Source organism: Mustela putorius, unplaced genomic scaffold (assembly GCF_011764305.1).
Source record: "Mustela putorius furo isolate JIRA1106 unplaced genomic scaffold, ASM1176430v1.1 tig00000585_pilon_pilon_pilon, whole genome shotgun sequence".
Lineage (NCBI taxonomy): Eukaryota > Metazoa > Chordata > Mammalia > Carnivora > Mustelidae > Mustela > Mustela putorius.
This window is the reverse complement of record NW_025421424.1, coordinates 771,177-783,705: the sequence shown is the minus strand read 5'-3', so window position 1 is coordinate 783,705 and position 12,529 is coordinate 771,177. Positions and strand designations below refer to the sequence as shown.

The 12,529-nt window shown below is 47.7% G+C and overlaps 1 protein-coding gene across 2 annotated transcripts in view; it reads right to left on the bottom strand.

Annotated features, from left to right (window-relative positions):
* PDZK1 (PDZ domain containing 1) overlaps window positions 1–12,529 on the bottom strand; it is a 38,100-nt gene that overhangs the window by 19,681 nt on the left and 5,890 nt on the right. The window contains exons 1-3 of one of the 2 annotated variants that reach the window (XM_004779632.3): window positions 7,506–7,613; window positions 1,797–2,008; window positions 885–1,134 (exon numbers count right to left, since the gene is read on the bottom strand). In XM_004779632.3, the coding sequence (XP_004779689.1) occupies window positions 885–1,134; window positions 1,797–2,006 (460 nt within the window). In that variant the 5' untranslated portion in view covers window positions 2,007–2,008; window positions 7,506–7,613. Of the gene's footprint in view, window positions 1–884; window positions 1,135–1,796; window positions 2,009–7,505; window positions 7,614–12,529 lie in introns of those variants that run through there. The other variant, XM_004779631.3, reaches the window with a different exon arrangement.

Sequence of the window (12,529 nt, the reverse complement as noted above, 5' to 3'; positions counted from 1 at the left end):
GAGGACAGAAGCTTTAACCCACTGAGCCACCCAGGCGCCCGGAGAAGTACCTCTTATAGCTACTTTACATCACTTGCTATAGGTTAAATCAGACTTGGAAACAATTTATGTCTACTATTGCTCGGCTCTTTATGATTTACTCAGTTATGACCCGTGCTTCTCCAGTAGCAGAAAGAACGTGGGAGGAGCAACATTCAAGGTCGAACCCAAAAGTTTTATGTAGCCTCTGTGTCTCCCACCTACATGACAGAGACACCATCACAGAACCATGGGCAACTGAGCAAAAGCCAGCCTGCATCTCTATTCATTCTAGAAACAGATCTTCTAGTACTTCTAGTACTTCCTGTCAGACAGAGGCACCTCAGAGCAGCGGAGGCTAGGCACTACTTCAGTGTCACAAGAGGGTGGGAACTAGTATAGGCTCCTCGGAAACTAGACCAGGGTCTGCCTCATCAACAGGTGCTCCAGAATTTGCCGAATAAAGGAGCATCTGGGCACTCAGAAGTGAAAAAGTAGCTATTCGAAAGTAGCTATGATGAAGAATCTCCTTTTTCTTGCCCTTTCTTTCCCTCTCCCCTCCCTCCTCACCCTAAGGCAGAAAGGAAAGAATAACAAAGAAGCATCAGCCTCTCACCCTCTAGCCTCTAAGGCTCAGCCCAACAAACACTGGGGCACAGCAGTGCCCAGCGCCCCTCCCTGCCCTGGGCTGGGTCCAGTGTTTGGATCCCTCATTGCGCAATTGTCAAAGCAAGGGAAAAGGCCAGGGAGGGAGGGAGGATGGGAGGGAGAAGCTGCAGCTGGACAGCCAGAGCATCTGAAAAATCTGCCAAAGAAGTCATTAACCGATAATATCTTTCTTCAGGAAAGGCCACCCTCGAGCTCACCTTGGACAGTTTTCAGAGAGAAGCCGTAGCTGTTCCCCTCCTTCACCAGGTAGCAGAGCCGTGGCTGGGTCCAAGTCTGTGCTCCTTGGTTCACCACAGAGGGCAGCTTCTTATCATTCAAACTCGGCTCCTTCCGACTTTGACTCAACTCTTTCAAGTCTACCTGTTTTTTCATTGCTTTCTCATAGGAATTCCCATCCAGGACTAGCAAAGTCACTGAATTCCCACTCTTCCTGACTAGATCTACAACCTAGGAAGAAGAAAAAGATCACTTTAACCAAGAAGCCCCCATAGGGGATCCTCACCATCTGGCTCATTCTCTGCATCTAGAGATTCAGATTGCTGACCCCTGAAGCCCAAGGAGTCAGCAGATGGGGCCCCAGCCATCCGTACCCCATCCCTCCTAAGATCCAGGGGCAGATTGGAGGGGACAGGGCTCTAGCACTGTTGTAACCTAGACTGTGGCCCAGTCCCAGCTGGGCCAATGGAAACAGCATGGCATAGTGGAAGGAGCATCCACTAGGGGGTAGGGAGAACTGGAGCAGGTCAGACCATCCATGGGTTCGCTGCATGAACACATGAGCAAGCGAAGTTCTCTGAGCCTCTGAGCCCTCTTCTGTGGCATGTGATATGGAAGCTCATGGGTTGTGATAAGGGTTCAACAAAATCATGAATATGAAATTGCCTAGCATAGCTCCTGGCATATAGCAAACATGATGCCTATGGACTCTGACACTATTCAATCTAGGACTAGTTTTACAGTTCCCAGTTCATTGGAAGGGACTTGAGTAGCAGGCAGAAGGTAGGGCCATGAAGGGGTCTGCCCTGCCAGTGGCAGCTGGGAACTCTCCGCCAACCCCCAAAACTAATCAGTAGAGATCCTGGAGGAAGAACCCCAGATAGCCCACTCACCTGCATATGCTCCTCCTTGTCCACAAAGACACCATTGATCCTAAGAACTCGGTCTCCATCCTGGAGGCCCGCCTTCTCTGCCGGGCTCCCCTTCTCAACCACCCGGACCAGGTGGCCGTCAGTGTCCTTCTCGATTCGCAAGAAGAAGCCATAGCTTTGTCCTTCTTGTTTAGACAGTTCACATTCTCGCGGATGGAAGGTGGAAGCCATTTCTGTGATGAAAAACAAATGGATAAACCCATAGGAAAGAAAATCTGCTTGGAGATAGAACCCTTGCCCTCCATCCCCCATAATCCTATTCTTCTAACCATGCCAAACCTAGACTGCAGCCAACACTGGGGGCACAGGGGCCCACCTTCTGGGACTTGCTAATGATTTCCAAATCTATTCCCCAAGGGTGATCTCTTTATTTGAGTTTCAGACCCATGTATTTGGCTGTGTCCTGGACCACAGATTTTTCAGTTTCAATAGGTCTAAGACTAAATTCCTCTCTGTCCCCTGATCTAAAAAAAAAAAGTAGCTCTAAATACCTGACCTAAAAAATTTTTTTTAAAGATTTTATTTATTTATTTGACAGAGAGATCACAAGTAGGCAGAGAGGCAGGCAGAGAGAGAGAGGAGGAAACAGGCTCCCTGCTAAGCAGAGAGCCCGATGCGGGACTCGACCCCAGGACCCTAGGATCATGACCTGAGCCGAAGGCAGGGGCTTAACCCACTGAGCCACCCAGGCACCCCTGACCTAAAAATTTTTAAGAAAATCCAAGCCCACTCTCATTCAAATAGGTGACAAGCCTCCCAAGGACTAGGACTTGAGGATAAATCTGTGGGCAAGACAGACCTATCCTTTGCCCCCATATCAGGGAGAACGTATTTTCACAACACATAGTGAATGATATGCTAGGAAAGAACAGATTTGATGAGGCAGAGTATAACAGAGGATGTTGGGAGTAGGGAGCGGGACAGGCAGAATTAAGAATGGCCTCCTGGGAAAATGATTTTCCTAAGACCTGAAGGATGGGTGGGAGTCAGGGGAGGGAGGGCAGGGTCAGGAAGACCTCAAACAAGTAAGAACAAAGACAGCAGCCCTCACAGCTGGCCTGATCTATTGGAGCGGAGATAGAAAGGCGGTTGACCAGGACCCTGAAGCACTAGCCCAAGCAGAGTAGAGATGCCCCGCAGAGAAAGAGCTCCCGTGGCCAGGCCTGACTTCCCCCACCCGAAGCAGCCTCTGCCTCCATCCACCCTCCGCTTCCTTTGGCCCCACTGCCAGAGCAAGGTCTGGGGCCACAGAAGAAAGGACAAGCGTGAAAACCACCAGCCTGTGCTTGGGCACCCACTCCCTACGGGGAAGGCTGCTGCTGGTGTCACCCATCTCTCCTGGCTGCAGCGTTTTCTTTCACAGGTGAATAAGAGTGGGGACCAGAACGGCTGGTGCCAGGCGGAGGCGGGGAGCAGAAGGCCGGCCTCTGCTGCTGCCACTGCCCGCAGGGCGAGCCATGTTTGGCTCGTCACGGCTGCCTACCAGTAAATCGGAGAATAAACCGTCTGTCCCTTCCCTCCTAGAGGGACAGGGACGGATGAGCATGGAGGGTGGGGTGGAGGAGAGACAGCAAAGTGCTCCAGGCTCCCTAGCAGCCGCAGCACAGTGATTCCAGATAGCCATCTCTGACCTTCATGCCCACGGAGACACACAGTACAAACTAGGCAGAAAGGCTCCCACTGCCTGACAGCTTGGCCACTGCAGGGAGTCGTCTCAGCTGAGTCTGGCAGCCACGCCATTAGTGGCAGGAATGACTAAACAGCCAAGAAAACAAACCAAGAGACATGGTTTCAAGTGACCTCTCGCCCAGGGACTGAGCCCTCCCCACTGCATCTCCAAGGAAAAGAAAAGTCGAGCCACAATCGTGTGGGCAGCGGCCACCCCTGGGGGGACACGGGCAAGCTCTCGAAGCATGACCCGCTGCCAGGAAGACACTGCTGTGGAAGGAGACCGGGAAGAAGGGTACTGGGGGGAACTGGGCAGCACCCGAGGGGCTTCCTCACGTGCAGGCGCCTGGTCTCCCGGAACCTTTATTTTTCTTTTGGCTGAGCATCTGGCCTGCGTGTTATCAGTTCCATTTTCCAGCTCAAACCCACATCTATGTCCAAACTCACCTCTAGATCCCTCTCAACTTTCAATTTCATGGGACTAAAAACTGAAAAAAACCAAGGCTCTCTGAAATTTGGGGGTAATTATAGAGAAACTTCAACCAAAACCTGCAAAATCCACAACATGTCCTTATAATCAAAATAGAGACCATTCAATACTGTGTTTTCACCAAAAGAGGAGAGGGTCTGTGGTCAGCACATACACGCTCCTTTCTAAGGCACCCACCCCTAAAATTCAGCTACTTCACACCCTGGGTGTCAGCCACAGTATCGTAGTTGCTTTCTCTGAAGTTCTACGAGGATAGAAAGTGAAACTCTTTGTCAGCCAGACTAGTCCCATGTTTAGGGAAGGGGAAAGAGGCGTCATTTTCCTAGGTCTCCAAGGAGACCCACAAGGAAAGACAAAGCTCTATTTCTTGGCAAAATCCCAAGTTGTTTATTTATTTGGTGAAAGTTTTCAAACAACCAGACAGCAATCACTCAGATCTGCACCTGTCTTTGAAGCCTCGGGTGCGGGCCAGGAGATGGCTACCGCTCTGAGCCCCCTCGGGCTCCTGCCACCATGTCAGCCCCTCCACGAGATCCAGCCACTGATGCCCGGGCCCACGCCACGCTGATGAAATATTTAACCCCATCAACCATAGCAAAAAAGAAAAGCAGATCGATACCCCAAAAGCCAGGCCTTCCGTGGGACCCTTGGTGCCCTAAAATGATTTCCTTTGCTATCTCACTAAATGACACTTCAACTAGAAGCCAAAGAGCCTGGCTCTAGTCCAGCTCCAGATCTGGGTCCATCTGGTGTTACACCCGCCCCTAAATCGGGGCTGGGATCCATGACTGTAGCAAGACTATCCCTGCTCCGTGATGAGGATGCCTGGGACTCTGGAAAACAGGGCCTAACTGGAAGGATCTTTGTATTTAAAGATACTTATTCCTGTTTCTTCATCCCCAGCCCCCATCTTGTTTCCGGAGAAAATCCAGATTGGACCCCTATGGTGAACAGGGAGTTAACTAGTGAAGGCATATGGATTTCCATAATACTGTACCAGCAGTCATCGAATGCTGGAGTCTGTTAAATCTTCAGCAGCCTTTTCCCCCAGTTCAGATAGCCAAAATAGAATACTGGAAATGAAAGGAAGCTCTAACCCCTGCTGAGCTCTGGGAAGAAAGTCAACTCTTGGCAACAAAGTTGCTTGTCTGTGGGAAAGAGAACAAAGTGCTGGCTGGTGGTCAGGGTGGAAAGCCAGGGTTCTTTTTAATCATTCTTAATTATTAATCACACCTTTAGACCCACCCCTTCTTCCAAAAGAATTAGATTATTGCTACCAGGAAAGAGTAATATTTCCATAGTCAAGAAGGGAAGTTCGGCACACTTTACGAGTTGGGCAGGTAGGACAATAACAACAGAGGAGGGCAAGCAGGACCTCTGGAGGTGGCCAGACAAGAAAGAACTGAAGCTACTGAGCTGTTTTCCTTAGGAAAGAAATATCTGGTGGAAACTAGGGACTCTTCTGAGTCCAAGGCAGGCCAAGGCATCTCAGCTCCCAGGCAGCCATCAACATGGGCCCATCTCTGACCCCGAGTCAACACCCCCTCACACAGAGCAGAAGTCTAAGCCAGGAGGTGTTCCTGAGGGGAGCGTGATCTACATAAACAAAACCCAAAAAGCCAGGAGAGTTCAGCTTAGTTGGCCAAGGCTAAGAAGTCATCTCATTTTGCCCTCCATTTGCCTCTTTGGGGCTGGAAGCTACAGGACTTCCCTCAGCAGGGTTAGCCAGGGCCACAGTGAGACTGATCTCTATGCCAGTGAGACTTACAATAAAGTGTGCCTGCCCTGTCACTTTGCACATCAAAAAGTTATCTGTTTTACCAAAATAATCATAATCATAATCATAATCTGATCACTAAAAATGGGCAGAGGACCTCAATATACATTTTCCCAAAGAAGACATTCAGGGGGCATCCGGTGGCTCAGTTGTTAAGTGTCTGCCTTCAGCTCAGGTCATGATCCGGGGGTCCTGGGATTGAGCCCCATATCAGGCTCCCTGCTCTGAGGGAAGCCTGCTTCTCCCTCTCCCCTGGCTTGTGTTCTCTCTCTCACTGTCTCTCTCTTTGCCAAATAAATGAATAAAATCTTTAAAAGAAAGAAAGAAGACATTCAGATGAGCAAAGGGACACACAGAAAGCTGCTCAAATCACTAACATCAGGGAAATGCAAATCAGAACCACAAGAGTCATCATATTACACTTGTCAGAATGACCAGTAACAAAAATAAATAAATATATTATATATATATATATCTCTATCTCACTGGGCTATAAAAAAGAATGAGATCTTGCCATTAGCAACAACATGAATAGACCTAGAGGGTATTGTGTTAAATAAAATAAATCAGAGAAAGACAAATAGGGCAGGATTTCAGTTATATGTAAAATCTAAAGAAGGAACAAACAAAGCAGAAACAGGGCCATAAATGCAGAGAACAAACAGACAGTTGCCAGGGGGAAGGGGGTAGGGGTGGGCAAAAGAGGTGAAGGGGAGTGGGAGAGACAGGCTTGCCATCATGGGGATGAAAGGTGCAGCAGAGAGAATACAGTCAGTGGTGTTGGAATAGCACTGTAGGGGGACAGATGGCAGCTACATTTGAGCATATCATAACAAAGTTGTCTGCTCACTATGTGTACACCTGAAACTAATGTAACACTGTGTCAATAACTATACCTCAAGAAAATTAAAAAAAATAGAACACTCTGTTCTAACAATGGCTACATGTGGAAATTTCTAATTAAAAACTATCATAAAGGGGCACCTGGCGTGGATCAGTCGTTTGAGGGTCTGATTCTTGATCCCAGGGTCATGAGTTCAAGCCCTGTGTTGGGCTCCACAGTGGACGTGGAGCCTACTTTAAAAAAAAAAAAAAACTATCATAGGCATGAACGTTCACAAGTGTACCCAGTGTAGGAAACTGGGGTAGGAGGGAAGAGATTTTAAAGCCACTTGGCTCATCAAAAAAATCCATGATCTACACGTATTTGAGAGTCTGAAGGTCAGTGGGAGCCTGATAAGAACACAAAGCATTTCCCAATACAACAGTCTCTGAAACACTGCCCTACTCTAACACAGAGTTTGTCTAACACCTGGGAGCTTCCAGGTATTATTTGGTAAAGGAATCCTGAGGTTGCCAAAGATCACATAAAACACAAGTCAGGTGAGATCAAATTCTTGAGGAAGAAAAAGAAAGGACAGCTCCTAGAAAATTAAAGCAAAAAATATAGGATCTTCATTCATCTCAGACTTGGAGGTCGTCCACTCATGCCCAAAGGCACCATCTGGTTTCATCAGAGGGAAGATATATTTAGCTCAAACAGTATAAATTCATAGACCTTCAGGTGAGGCCAGCAATAATAAATCTCACTGCCATTTGAAAACTCACTACATGTCAGGCATGGTACAGAACCTCACCGAACCCTCCCCATCACCTTACAGATTTGATTTTCCAACCCCCACTGGCCCCCAGAATCACCTATAGAGATTTATAAAAATAGATGCTTAAACCTTACCTCAGATCTACTGATTCAATCTCCCAGCTTGAACCTGAACATGCACATTTTGAGAACCACTCCCACCCAACTAGCTTAAGAAACTAGTGCTTAAAACCATCCTTTGCTGCTCCTAACTCCTGTTTTCTCTCCTCAGTCTTGGTATAACACCCTCATGGGTCAGAAAAAAATGTCAAGGTTGAGTGAACTATTAACAGCCACCACCTTAAGCTCACCCTTAGTCAACATGAAAAACCAAGTGGGCAGCTTGGTTAGGGGAGGCCGTTGCCACCCTATGTGGTCCTTGGGATCCAGCTCTGACCATGGCCAATGTCCTGGCCAACAGTATAGGAGTGTGTGATGACCTTAGTCTGGGCCTTGTGCCTCCCTCCCCCAAGTCCCAGCTCTGAGCCAAACAAAATCAAGCAGAGGGGGGCACCTGGGAGGCTCAGTCGGTTAAGTGCCTGGCTTCAGCTCAGGTCATGATCCCAGAGTCCTGGGATCGAGTCCCACATCAGGCTCCTTGCATAGCAAGGAGTCTGCTTCTCCCTCTGCCTGCTGCTCCCCCTGCTTTGCTCACTCCCTGTCAAATAAATAAAATGTTTATTTTAAAAGAAAAAAAAAGAACAAAACGGATGAAACCAACCTTGAACAGCTCCCATGTGCTCTTTACTCTATGAATTAAGTGTGTGGGCCCATACCCCAACCCCTAAATCTAACCATCACAGAGGCCATGCCTCCTCCCCCATCACCCTGTAGGTAGAGTCTCAAGTTCCATCCTTGTCTGAGGCCCCACCAGTCATCTTGTGATTCTACCAGTCATCTTGTGAGGCCCTGGGGAGGGGTGATGCTTGCCAGCTCTACCTCACAGTTTGTTGCTCCCTATCAACCTCTTCCCCATCCCTCCGCCATAGTTTCTTCATTTAGCATATGGGAGTGGATGAAGTCTATTTAGCATCATGAACAAAAGTCCTTCAACTTTCTCCTGAACATCAAGAAGACCTAGAACCCTAAAGCTGATTTCATTAGTCCATCCCACCAGTGCTTGCCTCACACTTAAATGCAAAACACTCTTCAGTGGTTGATGGGATAAAGACAAAAAAACCACCTCTATTCTCAAGGGACTTTGTAGTTGAATAGGAGTGAAGGAAAAGTTTTAATACAAAAATAGCTATCACCATGAACAAAGTATAAATGCCATACGTCCTACAACATGACACAAGCTCAGGAAAGCTCCATGGATTAGGTAGGACTTGATGTAGACCTTGACAGCAGATAGGTAGGATTTCAGCAGATATGAAAGTAGGAAGAGAACATTCTAAACAGAGAATAATGTAAACCTCCACTGTGGAAGTGGGAACGTGCTGGGGTACGGTAAAGGAAGAGTTAAGAACTCAGTGTGACTGAGGGACAGCAGCCAATGTGTCCTTCCGTCATGGTGACACATTAGCCTGTAAGGGCCTCGAATGTCAGCCCAAGGAGCTCAAGGCATATAAGCAGAGGGATGACAGGACCAGAGCTGGGCTCCAAGAATCGCAGGTGGGATGAACTGAAGCAAAGATGCCCTGTGGGGAGGCCAGGTAAGAGGATGTTGCCTAATCCTCCTCACAGTGAGGATTATCCAGTAAGGCCCTGCCCTAGGATGGCAGCTGTGAGAACAGAGAGGAGGGGACAGTGGTGGGGGAACTACAGCGAGGACAGAGTGTATCAGTTCTTCAATCCTGTTCTCTCCAATTTCTCCATGCAGAGGTGGCCACAGACAGGGAGGTTTCTGAAACACAGTGGTCCAAAATACTTATTTACATACACTCACTGTGACCAGTGAACAAGGAGGTTCAAAAGGACCGCAGCCCCTGGGTGTGTGTGTGGGGGGGGGGTCCCTGTTCCTCTCCCCAGCCTCTGCGGACCTTACTTCCACGCAGCTTGCCGGCGGTCCCACATCACCAGGAAGGTGCCTCGGGGACGCCAAGCGGCACATGCGCAGTACAGCCGTCTGAGGCCGCCCCTGAGGCCACAGACCATGGCTGTGTTTTGGTTCCTCCCCGTTCTGAGCTAGGAGGATACTCGATTTCTGCAGTCATCTTCCCATTCCGTCTGCTGCTCCATAAAGGCCACGTGTTACTTGGATTTATGACCTTAGCTCAGTTTTTCCTGCTACCCAACTCTGAGAGCTCTCCTCCGTTAAGCCCTAGACTCCCTTTCTGTGTGGACAGAAGTGTCCCTCCCAAAATTCAGATGTTGAAGTCTTAACCCTCGAGGTGACTGTATTTGGAGACTGGGCTTTACAAAGAGATAAGGAAGGTTAAATAAGGTCACAGGGTAGGGAATAATCCAGTAATCCTTGTGAGATGATGAAGAGACAGGAGAGACGTGCACGCACCCAGAGAAAGGCCATGTGAGCCCACAGAAGGTAGCCATCTGCAAGTCAAGGAAAGAGGCCTCAGAAGAAACCAGCCCCGCTAACATCTTAATCTTGTACTTCCAGCCTCTAGAACTGTGAAGAACTAAATCTCTGCTGCTTAAGCACACACACATTCTACTACTCAGTCTGTGGTACTCTGATTATAGCAGCAAGGAGACTAATGAGTTTTCCACTCAGGTATGATGTTGCCAAGGGAGGGCGTCAGAGAAGCCCATGCCCTGATGACTAACAGAAGAGTGCCGGGAGTATGGGCCTGGAGCTCAGGACAAAGGACTGGGCATGTGCCGCAGAGTTAAGGAAAGCCTCCGAGTGGGAACATGGAGGACGAGGTACCCAAGATAAGGCCTGGGGTAATCCTATATCCCGGCATTCAGAAGAGGAAGCAGAGAAGGAATAAGCAGAAGGCTGAGATTTTACAGTGCAGTCAAAATGAAAAGCATTTCAAGATTGTAAGTGACAATGCAAAATGACATTAAGAGGTAAAGAGAATGAAAACAGAACATGTCACTAAACTTAGAACACAGGAGTCCAGGATGGAGAAGGGCCTGAGAAGCTAGTGAACAGTAACAGAGACAACAGATATAGACACATCTCGAAACAGATGATGGACAGAACAGGGATAATAGCTTGAGGGGAAGAGCAGGGCTGGTGGTTTTATTCTGTGAAAAAAATGAGCAGTGTGTTAGTGTATCAAGGAAGGATACAGGGAGCACAGGAAATGGGTTTTACCTCGATGGGTAGAATATTTCCACAAAGGCCGAAGTTAAAAAAAAAAAAAAAAAAGGCAGGAGGGGTGCCTGGGTGGCTCAGTGGGTTAAGTCTCTGCCTTCAGTTCAGATCATGGTCTCAGGGTCCTGGGATCGAGCCCCACATCAGGCTCTCGGCTCAGCAGGGAGCCTGCTTCCCTGCTCTCTCTCTGCCTGCCTCTCTGCCTGCTTGTGATCTCTCTCTGTGACAAATCAATAAAACCTTAAAAAAAAAAAAAAAGAGAGATGAAGAAGAAAAGAAGGTCACTTACCTTGGCTCCAATCTCTCCTGCAGAGTAACTAAGACAAATCAGGAATTCTGAGGATATGGACCAAAATGTCCAGTGGGCTCAAACTGGCAAATCGCTAGGGTCAGGAGAGGCCTGTGGATTTGCTCTGCTATTTAGCACTTTGAGACAGCTGCTGGGAGGCGATAGGAACCAGGAATGCTGGACCTATCAATTTCTCAAGAGAATCTGGAAATCCAGATTTATGCAAAATTTCCCCACTGTAAAAAGCTGACAGCTATTTCAAATTTTTAAGAAACTCCATGTAAACCCAACAGAATTGAGCCCCTGGGCTGTCAGTTTATAACCACTGGCCAAAAAGGATTTCCAATAGCCACAGCATTGCTTCACTACAATGAGTCAACAAATTGAATACAATTTTCTAAGAAACAACTTAAGTTAATGTTTTCCTATTAGATAGATAGGCCAATCTCATTAATTGACAGTAGACCAATCAGGATGGCTTCTCATGGCCTTTTCCTCACCACAGGGTCCATGAATAGAAGGAGAAAGTGGTAACTTTTACCGTAAGTTGGGGTTAGACATGTTTAAAAAACAGAAAGCTTGGAGATGAGGATTTCTATACTTACAATGAGCATAGAGCTGGAATGTTCGACCAACATGAGTTGGCAGGTAAGAGTAGTCAAAGGGTAGGGCTGGAGAGATGTAGAGTGCCAGGGACTGGCTGAGCAGGACAAATGGGGAGAAGGAAGGAATGGAAGGAGTAGTTTCAAAAATTAAGGGATCAACAGAGGAAAGGTCATCCTAAAAGATCTATAAGACAGAGTAATTTCTAGTCATGAAAAGTCTAAAAGAAATGTCTAGGTATATAGCTGATGTGAAGGGAATCCGTATTTTTATTTCTATCTTCCCATATCATTCAAGTCTCGGTAAAGGACATTATTAAGAACTAGAGTTTTGGAGATGACCCAGTTTTTAACCCCAGCATCACCACTTTCTAGCTGTGAGAACATGGGTGACTTCTTTAATTTTGAGCTGAAGACAAAGGTACACCTGGAATAGGAAATGCATATAGACATGGTGAAGAGGACTTAAGATCAACCAAGTAAAGCATCTGAGCACAGTATCTAGGACATAGAAGGCAAGCCATGCACATTGTCTTCCTGGTCCTCTGGTGGGAGCCCCAATCCCTTTTTCTGCGAGAACACTTGAGCAGTATTTCCGGTTTTCTCTCTAAAGCAGACAAGAAGGGCTGGGCTGGGGCTAAGAGGGCCCCTTGATCATCAGGCCAGGGTTCTCAGCAGCCCTACTCTTTAAAGTTAGCATTAACCACCGGAAAGACAGGGCTGAAGATTTTGTTCCTCGGGAACTAAAACTCATGTAATAAGCTCCGATTTCTCCAACCGACCCCAGAAGGAGCACGTAAGTCTGAAAGCCAGGGAATTACAAAAATAGAACCAAATACCATATACAAAGAAGCATAAGATTCTGGGGAGCTTTACAAAACTTCCAGACCAAGTTGTGGGGGGCGCCGCCAGAAGCAGATGAGCTCTAACAGGTGTGCACACGAGGTAACCAGCACAGGCACCAAGGAACAGACAAGGGTGGAGAAGGTGCATGAGGGAAGCG